Raw genomic sequence first — 19,358 nt, 5'->3', positions numbered from 1 at the left:
ATTATGTTATGGTAGAGAACAGTGTTACCATCTTGGGAAGAAATTAATGAACACTTTTTTTGTTAGATCATAGCACCACTGACTAAGCTTAAAGCTAGTTAAAACATTCAATTCCTTTCACCTTTCTCTGTAAATCATATTTTAACATCTATTGTAAGGCTGAGAAGCCTGTCAAATGGTCTAGACCATTCTCCTGCCCCAAAGCAGGATGACTCATATCTAGAGCATAATTTTTGACAGATGTCTTGTCCAGCTTGTTTCTAAGACCTTCAAACATGGAGCATGTTGGAGTGAGGGAGGGGACCCCGGAGTAATGATGAGTCTCAATATGAGTATGGTCGTTCTCCCTTTATTAGTGCTTACACAAAGTATATATATCGACAAGCAAGACGCATGCACTAGCAATAGTTACATGATTGGTTACAGTTTCTGTCCATACGTACAAAGCGGATACATGATTGGTGCAAGGTTGCTGTCCGCACTCCATCGACATTTATGGAACCTAGTTCTGTCCAGACTTGTTTACCAGTTTCGTGAATACCTTCTTTTGTAGTGCTCAAGGTCGCTGCAAGGCTTGCTCGGCCGCTGCAAGGCTCGCTCGCCTTGGCCTACATTCCTTCCCTTACCCTGAGAATGGGATTGCTCATCCCAATCAGATCATGCCCTCTCTCGCTTAACCATTCCTCCACAGGAGCACCTCCAAACAGTTTAATTAAAAGAATCTTTTTCTGTCATTGGAAAATATTTCCTCATATTAAACCTAAACTTTCTTTGCTACAGTATGAAACTACAGTATGAAATCATTGCTTTTTATCTACTACAAGATAGAGTACAGATAATTCCTTTCTTCTATGTACTTATCACCTCCAGTTTTGAAGGCATAGCATAATTCTTCCCCAGGTTTCTCATTTTAAAAGAATTAGGGTTGTCTATCTTGTAGGTTATCTTTTTAGATCTCAAAACATATTTTTGCTCTCTTTCTTCCAATTGGTCCACATTTTTCTTTAAGTAAACTACCCAAAAATGAACACAGTACTCCAGCTGAAATTTTATCAGTGCCAAACAGAGAAGTTTTAGTTCACAAATCTTGTCTGCTATCTTTCTGTTTAAGGATCCTAAGATGATAGTTGCCTTTCTCACAACAATATGAAACTGCTGACTTTTGTCAACTTTTGATCTATCATTACTCCCAGATCTTTTCCTACAAAACAGATCCATAGCAAGTTATTCCCTATACTGTATTTTTCCCCAGTTAAGCGTAGTGCCTTGCATTTGTTCCTACTGAACTAAAACCACGTGTTTCAGACCTTGTCTCGAACTGATCAAGATCATTTTGAATTGTCTTCTGCAATACTTGACTTAATACCACTTTTTTCATTGTCAGTTTCTTAACAGAAACAAAAGAAATATGAAATGAAAACTTAATTTTTCCACTTCTGATTTATTATCTTGCAAATCTAGAAGGTTACACAAAATGCTGTCTCTAAAACACTAAACATCTGTTTCTAAACTACCAACTTCATACTGCCTTCTTCTGTTGGAGTTTGGTCTTCCTTCAAACTCTCCTACATTTTACCATCAAATCAGCTTCCCCAAATTTTCAGAATAAGCAGGAAGCAAACAACCACAGTTCTGTGAAAATACAAACTTCATATAGCCACTGCTCAGAAGGTAGTAACACTTCAAATTTGTACTTACACAGTTTTTTTCTAATGAGGACTACGTAAAGTATAAAAACTCTAAATTAGCATATGTCTACACTGACCTCTGCGTTACACGGACTTAAACCAAAATAGTAGTTAGCTGGGTATGAACAAGAATATGGTTATGACAACATCTTAGAATTTACCCAGTATTTGAGGCAGACACTTCATGATGACAAGACAACATAGGTACCAGTGTCAGCTTAATTGTAACTCAGGTATTACTGCAACTAGGATAAATAATTAAGTGACTGTAAGTAACTACAGCTTTAGACATAAGCATCAGGAAGTGGGATTACACACTGAAAAATGCAGAATTTAATAAAAAACTGACCTGGTGAAAACTGTTATTATAAAAGTCCATTAGTCCCTGTTTATATATACTCCAGAAATGCCTGTAGCACAGCATATACCTATGCAAATAAGTATCTAAAAGATAAGAATGAGATACAATGGAAGTAAATCCCTCTAGAATGATAGAAGACTTGTTTGCAATGCAGAAATAAAACTGAGGATTAAAAATGAAATTTTAAGTATTAATCTAAATCTCCAGATTTCTGTGCTTACAACAGCCCCTTAATGTTGTATTTTATGTCTGCATAGACATACTGCATCCAGTTCTAATTTACACTAACATACTGCTTATGCTGCTTTTGCACTATAAAAGAATCAAAATACCATCTGAATAGAGGATTTCTGAAGTTAATAAGGTTTCTGTAACAGCCTTGCTTCCTAGACCAACCAGTGTGTATAATCAGTTTACTGCATTATTAAAATTCCCTACTTCCTGAGCCCATAGGGGAACATAATCTGTGGGGGAGGTCTCTGCACAGTAACAGAAAATAAGCAGCATAGCTTTGGTGAACCGAAGACATTTCTGAGACCTTCATCCCTCAGTACAATAACTGAGTGACTGACAGTTTGGTCTCTCAGTCTTTCCAGTGTTATGACTCTTAATGGAATCATTCACTTTCATTTAATTAACAAAAGTTGGGATTCACACGTACTTGGATTTTAACTTATTTATATCACATCTTAAATATAAAGGATTACAGAGCAGAGAGAGAGAAAAATGTTGGAACTTCAAAGGAGTTCTTTGCATTGCAAATTATCTAGAGGGCAATGTATCATTTGAAACCATAAGTGAGATACAGCAGCTCCTGCTGAAAGAGGTTTCTGATCTTCAAATCATTCTTCAGAAAACTTCACAAATGGAAAACAATTGAATCAGTGCCAGAGCAGATTTAGTTTTACAAGGATGAACAAGTATTCCATTATTTGTTATGGCTTAGTTTGCCACTAGAGAAAGCAGCTCAGAAGATTTCAACACATTTTCTAGTTCACGTAATTTATTTTAGCTACTGATTACAACTTTTTCATATTTAAATGTGGTAATTGTACTGTGACCTCAACCAATATTATATAACAATTTGACTTTGCTTAATCAATTCTGGTCTAGATTAAAGTGGACATTGATCTATTGCGTAGTAATAACTTTACAGCAAATGCAACTTCATGTTGCATTAGGACAGCATGATTCAATAAATTCCAGAACTTACATTACAAAAGCATTAGAGTTTTCCTACATAATAGTAAAAGTGTCAGGAAATGCTGCATTCAAGAATGTGATTTATTACTGCTTTCTTATACAGGCATACTTGCCAAGTCCACTGATTTGGTGTCAAGCTGCCATGTTCCTAAGTCATCTAGAGTTCCATTTTTTAAATCAAATTTACAATAGTGGAATTGGCAATTACAGTAGCACAAAGCAAAGTCCATTCGCTTTCAGACTCTCCAACATAATTCTTACTATCTCTAAATTTCCCATTCAAACCAGACAAACTGCTATCTTGTTTTATGTCATCTATTGCCATTTTAAAAGAGTTATGCACTATCTGTGTGAAAAAAACAGCATTGTGACTCAAGAGCTACTATCCTGTTACATGGACCTGTATACTGCTCTGAATCACCAGCTTCCTAGATGCCTATTCAGTTTTCTTCCAAGTTGTTACAAACCTTTGGGATTTTTTTTCCTACACATATACTGGCTCTGCTTTGTGACTATACAAGGTCTGTAGGTCCCTGACGTGCTATGGCGGGTGTCAAGAGGAAGCCCTTTTCACAGGCATAAGTTCTTTCCAGTCATCTTTATTTGTCACTTCTTCTGTTTCTTTATTTCAAATGTTACTAGGTGTGCATTGGTGTTATGCAATAAAGCATTTTATTATATGAGATCTTGTGTTATCTGTGATATACCATCAAGTATGGAAACATTAAGTTCCTGCTTCCTATTCATAATATTGTTTAGCATCAAGCCCTAGTGAACTCATCTGTAAGTATCATTTGGGGGGCAGGATATTTTCCTCATCTCATTAAAAAAGCTTGAAATACAGGGAATTTAAATCTTTTACGGCCTTCCCCTGATGTCAAAAATAACAGAAAGTCATCCTAGAGTAATTTAGAAATCACTCTTAGAGGACTCAGTGATACTCACTGCAGTTTACTAGCACTTGGAAGCCCTTATTTCTTACAAACCAGTATTTCAAACCAAGTGCTCATACGCAAAGAACTCTTATTAAAGCCTTATCATTATGAAATTAAAATGCATTTTCCTCACAACAATAAGAAGGCTCTTAACTTCCTTAAGAACTACCTCAGTGCTAAAATTTAATTTCCACTCCCAAATATTTTAAATACTAGAACTGTTCAAGTCTTGAAGAAAGTAATTTTCACATGAAATAAGTGATTTTTTTAAATCTTTTGTTTAGCTTTTACAATGGCTAGGCCATACATTTTTTGAATTAAGCACATAAATATGTCTATTCATTATTTAGTCTTATAATGAAATTACATCACTACTTTTTGTTAATTGTTTAATACTCATTTTAATGGGCTAACTGGAAAAAAAAAATTACCTTTCTTTTTGAAGCCTCAAGTTGATGGTTTCCTTGACAAAACTGTCCTGTAAAACCCATTTTAGTCCTCACAAGCTATTCTATTCTGCAAAACATATTTGGCCTGAAACAGGACAGTCAAAATTTTCCCAAATCTTTGCTTTGCTCTCAGAGTAAACAATTTTTCTGTTATAGGTCACCTTTTTGTAAATTAACTTCAGTTCCCCCTATTTCATGAACTATTTGCTATCAGAGCATCTAACAGTGAAGGGCTCATGCAGAAAAAGAAAATCACACACAAGTTGTATTAGAAGAAAGCACTAACAAATCAGCACTTTGATCTTTATAGGAATGGCAAGGTTGTTCCTAATAAAATAACTGAAAGTTTCAGATTGGATCCACTATAGGGTTAGGCGCCTGATTCCTGAAATCTAATTTACAAATCCGTGTTCAACACTTCTGTTTCCTTTACAAGGAATGAAGGTAGGTCTCTCAAAAGCCCTCACGTTAATGGTAGGCAATAGCGAGACTAGCCAATTAGAAACTTCTAACAGAGCAATGGCTGAAATCACTCTTAGGCCCCAAACTGCAGCACTGTTTATCCAACGACTCTTTAATGCAAAATACACATGCAACCCTGCAAACGGTGACTGTTTGCTAACAGTCTTCCCCTGCCTGGGCTACACCTAAGTCACATTCAGCCTTAACAAAACCAAGACATTTGGAGGTGGACAGTTCATTCCAGGATCTTTCCCCAAAAGACAGCATCAACAATTCCAGGTTTGAATCCCTCCATCCTACACAATCTCAGCAGGCCTAGCTATGGCATGTCTATACTCCCTCTTACACATTCACAGGTGTGCCACACAAGCCCTCATTTTGCACCATTTTTGAGGGCAGTCTTCATATTACTTCACATTACTAAAGACACTTTGAATGGAAAAATGCAAAAGGAAAAAAACCTGCCTGCACAAAACTTGTCCCAGAGGAAACCAGGAAATCATGGCTCAGAGGAAATCTTTGGCCAAGTGCTGCAACAAAATAAACAGTGCGGCTGCAACTCGTCTGTCCTACAGCAGCTAGTTCTTAGCAGGACAGACACAAGTCAGTTCGTGACAGCTGACCCCCAGTGAGTCTTCGTCCTCTTCTTTTTGGAGGGATAGAAACGCATCAATGTGAACCTCTTCTAACATTTAAGAACTGTGCAAAACCAGTGTATACCTACATAAACCTAGAGCGTATAAAATAAATGTTAGAAAAAGCAATTATTTATACTTATGGTTTCCACTAGAATGGAGATGCTATGTCAATCCCTGTACAGCATCCACAGAACTTTTCTCACTTATTATTAACATTAAAAAAGCCTAAAAATTCAGAGATGTGCACCAATGTCATCCTACCAAAATAACTTGAAACAAAATTATCATACAGCTTAAGTTCTCTAGCCACCTTCTCCAAGGGAAGAATCATTTCTTGCTCCCCATAATGTATCTCCCACTCACCAGATTAATATCTAGGTTGGTATATGTTATCTTGTTCATATTTAATTTCACTGCCTCCTAGCCTTCTGTTGCCTCATCACTTCTCAAAGGTATTGAATCAAAATTCATAGTGAAAAAGTAATTAAACACTCTGTTATACCCTAAAAGGTAAGGAAAACATTATAACGATACTTGCTAGGAAGCAGTACACAAGTCGTGCAATTTGTACTATTTAACTTGACATGTTCTAAAAGATTCCAAATTTTTTGCAACATTTGAAAATTATCAATATACATTTTTGTTACCAGGCAACTCTTAATGCAGTATAGAACCACAGAATTTTAACAAACATTAAAAGGCTCCCAACCATGAACTTTTTTCATCTCTTTAGCTCAACTGTGGCAAGTATTTGCCTCCTCTTTTGGAGAGAACACAGGCTTAGAACAAAAGCACCCCATAAGGGTAGAAACAATGTCTATTACTATAACATGTACTGGGGGTAGGACGAAAGCACATGATGGGTGCCCAGATTTAAAAACATGGCTTTATTTAAATACCAGAACTTGGAAAAGGAGATCATTTTGAAGTACAATGTAAGGAGATGCTTTAGTATTAGAACAGCCATTCTTTAGACCAAGCATTAAACCAAAGTGATTTAGATTTTCTACCTGAAATAGTTTGAAAAATATTTAGTGGACAACAACAATTTCCTAACAAATATTCCACTTGCCTCTATGAACTCCATAGAACTATGGATTTGTTGCCTGTATTTTAAGGCAAGAGCTGTCATTGCCACTGTTATATTGAAGGACTAGGCAAAACTGTAGCAGAAAAGTTATAACACTTTTCTTTTGTTGTTTTTTCTTTATATGAGTGGCCAGTTGTCACACAGCATTAAGTGATTCTACACGGCTGCTGTCCATGATGAATTGCTCTTTAAAGGAAGAGCTTTTCAGTTTGTAGAGCACATAGTGTGACCAATTTGCATGAACTTTTAAAATCATAAAATTATTAAGTAGGGGCAGCTTTTATAATGGATATAAAACAACAGTTGTTACGAAGACTCTAATTTCAAACGAATATGACTTCATAAAGCATTCAGGCCCAGACACACATGACTGATAAAGGTGACATAAAAATAACACATACACACACACACACACACACGCACACACATACATATACAAATAGAGAGATAGAGAGAGAGATGCTTCATCTCATGAACAAATGCAGTCTTCCTAAAGTACTTAGGATCTCTAGACTTAATTTAATACAGGAAGAACATGCACCTCTGAAGATCTCCAGAGAGAGACACGGATGACTAATGTTAACTGCTTTTTTCTCTCTACTGTAAGGAACTGAGAGAAAACATTAGCTATTTGTTCCATTTGGATCCAGTCCACCAGTTCCTCTTTTAGGCCAAGGCATCCAACAGCAACAGACTTCAAAAAGAAAGAGGTGACAACAGTGGCAGTCCAGTGGCAGTGGGGAGTCCATGACACTTGCTACCCTCTTCACACACCCTGTCAATCSCCTTCACACTTCTCTGCATAACTGCTGAGAAACTTGAACAGTTGCCAGAGTAGCAGGAGAGTTGGGTTAAGTTTTCACTTTGAGGCAATTGCACCCCTGGCCACACAGCCCAGGTTAATCAAGGCAAAAGGAGAATGCCAAAAGATTTCATCTTTATGTGGTGAATACTGAGATAATCATATAGTCATAAAGTAATTCAGGTTAGAAAGGACCTTAGGAGATCTCTAGAGCAAACTCCTCCTCAAAGCAGGTGTTAAAACTGAATTCAGACCAGGTTGCTCAGGGCCTTGTCCAGTTAGGAATGTAAAGTCTTACTATGTTCCCAGATTTCAAAACCCAAACAACATCAGCAACATTTTTTCATGATTTCTGAATCTGAAATGACTTAGCTTGAATTTTAGTCAGCAATGGTCTTAATTCTTCAAAAATGAATGGTATGCTCAACGGCATGTTTTCCAAAAATTACTACTTTAAGGTCAAGTAAGGTTTTAAATCTAATCAAGTAATCTTTTAAATCTAATTTTAAATAATATCAGAAGCCACAGAATATTCTCTCTCAGATATCTTTCCTTAGATAAAAGGAAATTCAAGATATAAGTACTAAAGCATACACTTTAAAAGTATGTCAAGTATATAGCATATATAAAGTATATCTACTTTAAAAGTACATCCTTTGAAAAATATTTGTTTAAAGGGAAATGATGAGAGCAAGCCAGTGGGATTTGTAGTTAGTGGTTAGGCTACATATCTGGGAAGGAGGGCTTGGGCTCCTGCACCAAGGACTGTTCATGTATGTTGCACTGAAAATACTAAAAAATGTAATCCTTAAGCAGTCCTTGAACCATCCCTGTGTTGGGCGACTGTATAATCACTAGGCTACAGAGTCAGGGTCCTTTCTTTGGTCAGTGCTTCTTCACTGTAAAATGGCTTTACTGGGAGTGTAAAGAGTGCATTTGCCCCATGTTAGCCAATACCTTGGTGGTTAGGGCATCCTCCTGGACTGGTAGGAGATACAGTCGGAACTTTTGTAAGCTAAGAAGGGCCTAGAACCCAGCTCATCCACATCCTGAATAGCTGCTAAGACTGTACATAAGGAGGCACATAAGTGTTTCTCCTCGAAGTCACGCATATCACTGTCTTTCATAAACAACCCACCTAGAGGGGTAGGTATACATGAAGCACACACTCTGAAAACCAACAGATTGAGCCCCTCAGGTGATAAAAGCATAGAAAACACATAGTTTTGGGGTCCTGGTTTCACTTAACCATGACTTAAATCCAGTTCTTGTCAAGACTGAAAATGTTGGGGATTCAAGAAGTATACTAGCTAGATACCTGAGGTTTTTTTTTTTACCCTTTTCTTTCTTTTTTTCTGGAGGTGGAGGGAAGGAAGTGGTGATAAAATCCTAGGGCAGAGAATACAACCCTCACATAAGGCAAGTACAGCTGGTTCCTGAGCTCTACAGAGTCTACTACTCCAGGTCAGCAAAGCAATATAACATACTAGATCACCACGGTGCAAAAGAGAGGGCTAATATACATAAATTGGGAGGAAGAGAGGCAGAAAAGAGGGAGGGAGAGCTTGCTTTGCACATTTTACCAATGATCTCCTGACCATGACACCCATTCACAGCTATGTTAGGTAGGCCACATAGCTCTCCGAGCAGGTACAGAGAAACTTGTTTTTAGTGTRATACAGAGCCTAAATTTCAAAAGAGGAATCATAGGGGTTTAGGACCTCAGAGTCAACTTTGCTACCCATTTTATGACCCTAGACAGCTGTTCATAGTTAACCATTTGAGCTTCACAGTTTAAAAACAAGAGAACCATCAGAAGGACAATGTCCTAAGCCTGTAAGGGGAAGTTAACATCCTATCCTACCCAACTGAGTGATCATTAAGGCCATAAATATACATTAATGGACAAATGACAAGACCTAAAGACTTTGCCTTCAGCATGTGTGAACTATATATCACTTTCCTTCACATACAACCACATATTCTCACTCTACCATCTTCCCAGATCCTGACCAATTTCTGCATTAACTTATGCGTTATTAATTCAGAGGAAACTCAGGAGTATGCAGGGAAATTGCTGAAAGGATATCCCTCCACCAGCCCCCCAAAATATTAATTTACCTGACAGCATCCTGTTGTGCATTTGTACCACTGAAATTCAACCCAAACTCAAAACTATTTAAGCCCACAAAACTGGAGCAAAACTTGACCCACAAATGTAGCTCAAAAATTAATCACCCAAATATTTCTATTAGAACAAGACAAAAGAATATGGACAGAAATACTAGAATAACAAAATCTCTCTTTTGTAGCACTACATGCATTAATTTTGCACTTTAGTATCTGAATTAAAGATGTTTAAGAGGAAAGCCAAGTTAGTGGCTTACAGGTTTAATCAAAGCATCTTATTAGAACCATTTATTAATTTTTCTCAAAGGCATTTTAAATAAGCCACAAATTCCAAAAGCAGTGCAGCTGCCAATCACCAATATGATTTAATACTCTTTCTTTGAAAGCATAAAAGCATCAGGAGGAACTAAAAATTAAGAGAGAGCTTTATTACATGCTCAAACTGATCAAAGATGAAAATTAAGAAAAGTATGAACAAGTTTTGAAATAAAAGCAAAAGACTTACCTTGAAAAGCAGCTGCATTACGAGATATTAAAAATTTTAACATAGCGCTTGATGTTTGAAGGACTTGCTGTATATCCTGCTTTGCAGCAGCCTGATATCTTTCTTCCATCTTTTTGGTACAGCATGTTGGGTTTTTAGAAGAACAAACCTGGAGATCAACCCCTAGAGAAAAAAAAAATTACAATGATTACTGGAAAATAGAAATACACGATGTACTAAGATATATAAAATAGCTGAATTCTTTTTTTCACATAGGTATATATTCATAAAAGAATTACCCAAAGCTTTCAAGACATCTTGTCTTGTTACACAAAAAATAGATGGGAGTAGTAACTAAAATTCTGTGGGAAGAGTAAATTTATTACAGTTAATTAGTATCATATAATATCACTTTCCTGACACTGTAATCTCATGCCAGCTGGGAATACTGCTAACTAATGGGGGTAAAATACATTGGATATATATTGTACATCATCTAGAATACTGAACTGCTGGGCTAGTTCATGGCTGGCACACTCATTTCTCTATAAATCTTGGACTGAAGGGAATTAACTTCTGCAAAATGTTAAATTGCAAATACAATAGGGGAAAGCCTAGTCCTAATAGGTAATAATGTATACTCTCGTATTAACTTTTATATGTCCTAAATTTGTCTCTAATCTCCCTTTTATGACCATTTATTGTTTCTTTCTCTAAGGTCTATACATTTCTATATATCAGATGACATGCCAATTTACTACGTCACTATCAGGTTGGGAAATATTCATAGAAATGAACATTTATTCAAAATTTTGGCATGATGAAAGTCAAGAGGGGCAATTCACGATTGTTATGACAGCTATCAATTTTATTTTTTATAACTGAAGTATAATCAAGCATGAAAATACTTTATTTCCCATCCCTTCTTATCATGTGGTGTTTAAAATCTTCTTTGTACTATATCTAAACATTGCTTTCTAAAATGAAGAAACAAACATTCCAAGAAAGAAGAAGACAGAATTCAAATCACATTAATACTAAAATTTAACTATCCAATCCAAATTCTGTTCTCAGATATACTGTTTCACTGATGAGTGTCAGAAAATTTCAAGCAGATAGCATAAGAAATTATTTTATCTGTTCTGTGGTCAAAATTCTAATTCTGTGGCTGTGTGCATATACATGGTTCTTTCTTCTTAATAGGTAAAAAATAAGATCACGATGGCAAGAAAAAAGGTAAGAAATTCTGAAGATAAAACTTATATCTGCCTAGCCCTCAGCTCTTATACTCACTTTCAGCTACTACCCCATCTCTTCATTTTTACCTTTTATTTCCCTAGCACTAAGTCTACAAGATTAAACATTCCTACCTACCTTTTAAATAATTTTTTCTAATCCTCTGATAAATCATTCTAAGGTAGTATGAAGATAGTTAGGGAGAAAAGGAGGCCTTGCACATTTTGTCTGAATATTCCATTAGTTATCGTATGTAAATTTGGTGTTTTAAATAACATATTCCAAAAAGCTGAGAAAGAAAAGTTAAGTTGCAGAGGACTGGATCAGACTATTCTGGAAGGATGGAAAAGTGTTTAAATTTATTTTATCAAATGTACTCCCTTTACACCAGAATGAATCAAGGAACAAGTCTTCTGAAATCTTTAGATTTATTTTGGATGTGCACTAGTGGAACAACAAATTTTACCCAACATCTTTAAAGCACCTGTGTTAAAAACTAAGTAGGCATCAACATATATTAAAACATTCCCTGAATATTATGGAATCAAACCAGTTTAGTTTATCCCCTTTCCGTAACRCAAATCAATACCACACTGGATAAAAGATATATGCAAAAAAGGGTCTTAACTGTCTTAATTCTCTCTAGGAAGAAAGATGGATGTTATCCATGTGGGAAAACCTGTAATATCAAAATGCACCAGCTTCAATAAGTATAGTTCCAGCTAGGTGTAATCAGGCATACCTCTCAGTTCAAAAAAGGGCAATTTTGTTTGTTTCCCTGCCTGTCAAATACACTACAACAGTAAACTGAAGACATTCAGGCTCTCAAAACTAAGAAAGTATATCTTTTCCAGGAAGAATCAGATCCATCTTACACCATTACCAAACTATTTCCTAACTGGAAGAGCAGAATTTTGGTTGTTCTTAAACACAGCCTACACACATAGTTTCTCACAGTCCCTCAGCATACAAAAAACACCCTTCTCGTCCAACCTGGTTACCTTTGGATCACCTGTAAACAGCTGCTGCAGAGTAACCCATGATAATTTCTGGTTCCCAAACAGCTTGTCACTCCTGCTGTTTAAACTTGCACTGATAACCTCCCCCGCACCATATCCATATGCCTACCAGAAACAGAAAAGTCAACAGTAGAGACTGTGAAGCATGGTGAAGCCTTGAGCAGATCTGCTTCCATCACTGTTAAAGAGATTTCATACACACACAGAAAGTGCAGGCTATGTAGAAAAGACTTGACAAGCAAGGTTTGTCCCCTTATCCATGTGTTGGCTGAAGCAGTCTTAATGAAGGATTCCCTGGCCCTGGGTTTTCACTTCAGCTACACCGTGGGAAAAATTCTTACTGTTTACACATAGCAATGCCAATCCTGAAACAGGAATCACCTGTATTTAGACAGGTCATAAAGCTCCAGAAGATCCCTTAGAAGTTATATTTAGAAAAGCACAACACCTGAATGAAATAGGTAAATGGTATAGGGCATAAACGAGAAGCAGTTTATCCAAAGTCCTAGATGAACACTTGTCTCTACAGTACTACACAGAGGTAGTTTGATTCCCATGAAAAATATAAACTTCCTTTGCTAATTGTAGATAATGTGGGAAGACAGATCTCAGATTTACTGAATGTTTCCTTGGGGCATGGGTAGTCTCCATCGTTACAATTCCTTGTCCGTCCATCCCAGTGCAGGTGTGGAAGGATGATACACTTTAACCTACAGTATTGAATACTGTAGGGTTTCTCCTCATTTGTAAAGAACCTACTCTTCTTCATGCTTTAGGTCATATGATGTGAGTTTTTAGGCAAACCAATTCATTTCAGTGAGGACTGCTGTTCAGAAATTGATAATCTGATACACCTTTACGAAGACAAATGTTTGACTCCATATATACAAGAACAGTTTACTGCCCAAGGCAATAAAATGTGCCTTGAAGTAAATCTATTTCACAGACATAATCAGAAGTAAATCTCATTATGCCAAAGGAAGAGCACTGGATACTGTAAGAAATCCTGCTCCCATACAGAATTGACACATCTGAGATTCCCTTCATGGTACCATGCAAATGTAAGAATGTAACCTCTGGATGCGAAAATAGACTAAGGCAAGTGACACCCTTGTAAATCTCTTTGAAGTGGTTTTCAACGAAAGGTTAACACATGGTGATTAGTACACCCACAAGCCACAGTCCAAGAAGCTGGAAACCTTCACTATCACAAGTGAAAGGTAAAATTTTATTCTAATGCAGATACAAATCACTGAACTTCTGCAAATATTAAGAAATATTATTTCTGAAGTGTTCTAGTATTGGTACAAGGTATCTTTTCCACAATACCCTTTCATGTTTTGGATGGCTGTTTATCTTCATCATTTATTTTAAACATGTAATTTCCATACTCTGAGATATGATTGAGTATGTAAGCTTTTACAACTTATGAACTACATAAGACCTCCTGACCAGCTGCCTCTACAAATCTCTTGCCTTATGAAAATTTAAATGTCCCATCTTCAGACATTCCAATTCAGCAAAAGAATTGAAATAAAAATGCAAAATTAAGGTGGTCTATTAAATTATGTTATTTATTAGCTACTCTAGTATCTATGCTCTGCATGCCAAAGAAAATGGTTAGGGTCAGAGTCAGCCTTAAACAAAGTTGCCCCCCAGCAACATTAAAGAGGATCTTAAAATAATTTTTATTACAAGTAATGAAAAGCTAATTTATCAGTGTCCTGCTCTACTACCTCAGAATCCATATACTACCTATATACAGCCTCCCTCTCTTCTGTCTCCTGCTTCATGCCCCACAGCCTCACACCCTGAACCAGATTTCAACCCTGTGAGCCCGCTGACTTCCAACCTCTTAATTCATACCAGCTCTCCAAACTGAGTCCCCTACGTTGCTTATCACCACTGTCCTCCTACAGCATCTGCACATCCCCATGCCTAGATCACCCTGCAACTACTGGAGACTCCTCTCCTTGCATCCCGTTTTCCCTCCCCAGCCAAGCCCCAGTGTAGGATACAGCAAAGCAGATGTAGAAACTGCAGCATCATATATGAACACTATGCCGTGAGTTAGCTGCTCTGGGTACAGGCCTTTCTCCACATGACAGTTGACACAGAGCAGCTAAAACTCCATGAGAAGTGGAAAAAGGAGAAGCAGTGGGAATGGACAGACTCACGGGACCCCAAGTAACCATTTGAGATGCTTGTGCTTAAGGCTAGCCACACCTAGGATTTAAAACAAAGCAGACAAAGCTGAAACTTCAACTGCATGCAAGTCTGTTTTTCTTCGCCTATAGTTGTAACTCTTTCTAAATAAATGATACCAGTTAAAAAGCTGATATTTTTTTATCACAGTAGTGGTGATGACTTCAGTAAACTTTGGTCCTGGAAAGAGACAGAAGGTTACCTAAGGAAATGGGTCAAGAGAACAGTTAAGTGATGCATGATGCAAATCAAGAAATTCAGGGATTACAGCTATGTTAACACAAACTCTTCAAGGAATGAGTTTTGTTATGCTGTATGTATATAAAACATACATAATTTCATGCACGATAACCCCTATGCAAACCATGTCTATGTCAACATTGTTTATGGTAATAAAACAGTGCAAGTTTCTGTTAATCCTTTTAAATTATCTTGCTTATGATTAGATACATTTACTGTCATACTGAATACTTATTAATTTAAATATTAACTACATTAAGTGAGAATTTTTAAAATAACATACTGTGGAAATTGCAGCAACAAACTGGACTAATATACCACCCATCTGCAAACAAATTAAAGGAATGATAATAAGCCTGAAGCAATATTTACTAATCATACTAGAAAGGTCTATCCACAGGTATGACACACAGTTCACTCTCTCCAATTTCATTTTTTTATTCCCAAATAAATTATTACACAGTGCACATCACAGTAGGGGACAAGTCAAGGTATTCTCTGCATTATGCCAGCAGCAATACCCCTGACAAACATCAAGAGAAAGAATTTTTATATTGATAGCAATATTCACACTATTACATTACAACAGTCTTTTTTTCTTTTTGGTTACTGAGTATTATCTTCTGTTTGTAACAAAACCAAGTCATCATTGTTGAAAAAAGTCACACAGTTACATAATCATGTGACTGACACTCCCTGAAAATTGAGTGTCAGGAACAATTTTACTAAGTTGCCTGGACACATTTCAATGCCATAACAACTCCAGACTTTCTATATTTTTTATTTATTCCCCTACATGTGTTCTTTAGGTTCTTTTCTGAAAAGGAGGGGTTTTTATTTATGTTTATTTATTTAGAAATGGATTCTGTACTTAAAAATATTTTTTTTATTTGTGCACATTTTCTCTATCCCAAGCTTCACGCAAATCAGCACAGAGCTCAGAAAAAGAGAGTAAGCATATAACCTGATTGATTAGTGTTGGTCTATTGGTCTTATGTTGACAAACCATGCAATTTTACTGCAAAACTTTGTAGTATTTGTTTTTTCTTAAAACTCCATTTCTGCTGTTCTAGGAAAGAGTCTACCTTCATAATAAAATAATAATAATAATCATCATCATCATAACAACAACAAAAATAATGCTACTAAAACTCACATTTAGTAATTAATATAGCCATTTATTTAAGTACAGCTGGACCAGGACTCGACAACGGAAACACCCTATTAAAAGAGTATTTTTGTCCAAGATGGCCGCAAGAAATAAAAGCTGAAAACTCTGGCACAAATTCATCATTTCATCAATTTACCTGATCAGAATAGCATCTGGATCAAATTATGACCCCCTATGTTGCTGAAATACTTATGGCTGTTAGAAATTATATAATGCAATATGCATTAAATTCATGTCTGACCTTGTCCAAAGCCTGTAGATAAGGCATCTGTCTTTGTCAGAAAATATGCTTAGCACTTAAGACACTGACGCAGAAGCCAACTCAGAACAGCCTGGAGCTAGGATTTCCCTTGAAGCTGCACCAACTTTATGGGGACAAAAATGTTAAACAAGTAATTTTTTTTCTAGATACTCAGAAGATAATCTACTACTCCTACACTGATCTAAGAAAGGTGTCTCCATTCTCTTGGCAGTTTGGTCCTCCAGCTTATCATCAGATCTGAGATTCCTCATAATGGCTTAGACTTCCAAAATGCTTTATTTTACCAGATGATGGAAGCAATCACTCTCAACATGCTCTTCTCACTTCCAGATTCACAAAGCAGACTTAGTAATAACTCTGGTCTACTCATGTCATTTACCTTTCTTTCATAAACACTGATCTTTCTAGCATTTTAAAACAATTCTCAGTAATTTTCACACTTCATACTTCTGAAGTTTAATATTTATAGCTATCTTTATTTCCTTTTTAACTATAGAATATTTAAAGTATGATTATAAGAGTCCACCAAATTTGTCAGAAGAAATACAGCAGTTGCTTGAACTAGAATTAAACAACAAACAAGAGGAGAAATTCATCTAAATTCATTTTACTAAGCATTGTCTACACTAGGACTTTCCTGTGTTTTTCTTCACAAGCTGAGAATATAATAACAAAAAGGTGTAGCAAAACTTTATACTACCAAACTAAAGACTCATGCACTCTACTATGCTTTTCCTAACTTGTTTCTCTGCAGTGATGCAGTGTCAGATAAACACATTTTCATTACTCAGATGCACTCAAAGAAAAAACTTAGTATATTCATATGGAATACATTTTCAATGCCAAAAATACAATTAATGAATTAATGATAACCACAATCTATATATATWTTTTTTTGCAGCCACAGAAATAAAATAAATTCCGTGGTTGCTCTTTCATGAACTCTAAGTGGTACAGTTAATTTTAGCAAATCACTGTATTTTAATATCATCAAAGAAAAGTGAGTGGCAATTAGAACTATTTTTTCTAAGAGAAGACCAGAATTTTTTTAAAATGAAGATACTGTTCCTTTTTACTCTTCTCAGACTTCAATATTCCCTCTTATTCTTATACCAAATTATATATATAATTTTACAACACTGGGGCATATCAGTCTGTTTTTCTTTCAATATTTTTCATCCTCTTAATAAGGGATAGTGATCACTTGCTATAACATTGTAGTGGCCTTTCAGCCTTTCCTCCACACTAATTCCATATTACTAACATTTTCATATACAACTGCTTCAAAGCGCTTATGGGGTTTAGATTTTTTTTTCTTGTAGATTTACTTATTTCCTTTCACAATTCTTCCATGGAATAAATTATTTTATATGGCTTTTGTAAATAAGTGGTATATAAGAAGATTAAGGATAGCTGCTTCCTTTAACTTCAGGTTTTTGTGATAAGAAATACGAAGCTTTGTTAGTGATCTCTTTTAAAATAATTTTATGAATTTACATAAGTTATTAAAAAAAATTTGCATAGTAAATGTGACAAAATTGATTAGCTATAAATCCTTTATTTAGCAAGCTGTGATGATGGCAGAATGCATGGGCTAAGTCGATGCTCCTAACAGGGACTGACCTGTGGCTTGAAGGCCAAATGACACAGATTAGCTCACATTCACACTGCTTGGGGTTTGTTCCCCTTACAGCAGGTTTGTCTTGAAGAAAGCTAGTTGGAGATGCTTAAAACAGGTAGCAATTAAGTAATTAAGCAGTGTGAACAATCAGTGGTCCGGTGTCACTTGCTGGCCCTTTTCTATTTAGCACTATCTCTGCTGAAGAGTTCACAAACTTCCCAATATTATATGTAGCAGTTCAGGTGTTAGGAACCCTGACTCACAAAGATTCAAGCTGCGATTAATACTCTTACCCATCACAAGCAAAAACCACAAATCTGCAAAACAGTATCAGACCTACTTCTTGAAAACAAAAAAATACCAGAATTAAGTTGCCACCACTGACTACAAGGATAAACAAGTTTTATCCCATATGGCTGGCGTACAAAACTTCTGAACCAGTTATGACAAGAGGGTAGCTGTCATAGAGATTTCTGATACCATTTCAAGAATGGGGAATATTTAATTTTGTTATATGACCTTGAAATAAAATTTAAGACAAATAGCTACGTTACATCCCATAATAAAAAATCCAGATGATTTAAACTTTGTTCAAAGAATTTATCATACTATAACAGCATAAAACTCTCTCTGGGCAGTCAATAAATATTTATTCTCAATAAAAGAAGAAAGCCTTTCAACTCAAAAATAACTTTTCCTCACTAGACTCCTGACGTGGATGTTTTGGCGGAAATTTTCTTCTMCACTGATTAAGAAACAGCATTACACTGCAACAGTTCCAGTAGTTAGCATACTTGATCTCAATTAAGAAGCACACGTTTTTTAAATTAATTTCCTTCTAGCTGGTCATGACATCATACCTGAGCACTTGGGTTTGAAACATGCTAGAAAAATTCTGCATTGCCTAAGTAGAGAATGACAGTTCTGATGCTGCAATGAAACGTACTCAAGGTTTAAAGATAGAAGACACCCTAGGTCTACTGACAAGCAACTGTGACTTTCCAAGCAGAGCTGTGGTATTTAAGTGTTTCTCCTCAGGAGCTTGGACAAGTTACCAATATGCATCTCATACTAAATGAAACTCAAGACTCAGTGATCTAGCACTGATGGATAATAGCAAAGTGATTTCCCCAAATATCTTTACACCCTATTTTGAGAAACTAAATACCGTGACATGAATGTTTGGCACTTGACACTGAATCTGTATAGCTAAACAAATCAGACCAGGGAATAGRAGATTCCATGATTATCTGTACAGCTTTACTGTTGGCATGCTCTTGGCATGGCTTTGACACGTGTGGATAAAAACAGTCAGCTCAAAACTGCTGGTTCTGAGCAGTATGGACCAATTTGTGTCAGTTA

General features: G+C 36.2%; 1 protein-coding gene across 1 annotated transcript in view; it reads right to left on the bottom strand.

Annotated features, from left to right (window-relative positions):
• GPC5 (glypican 5) overlaps positions 1-19,358 on the bottom strand; it is a 732,889-nt gene that overhangs the window by 699,831 nt on the left and 13,700 nt on the right. Inside the window, exon 2 of the mRNA XM_026061075.1 lies at positions 10,264-10,425. Coding sequence (XP_025916860.1) covers positions 10,264-10,425 — 162 coding nt within the window. The remainder of the gene's footprint in view (positions 1-10,263; positions 10,426-19,358) is intronic.

Source organism: Apteryx rowi, unplaced genomic scaffold, assembly GCF_003343035.1.
Source record: "Apteryx rowi isolate R43461 unplaced genomic scaffold, aptRow1 scaffold_175, whole genome shotgun sequence".
Lineage (NCBI taxonomy): Eukaryota > Metazoa > Chordata > Aves > Apterygiformes > Apterygidae > Apteryx > Apteryx rowi.
This window is presented reverse-complemented; position numbering and strand designations above follow the sequence as displayed.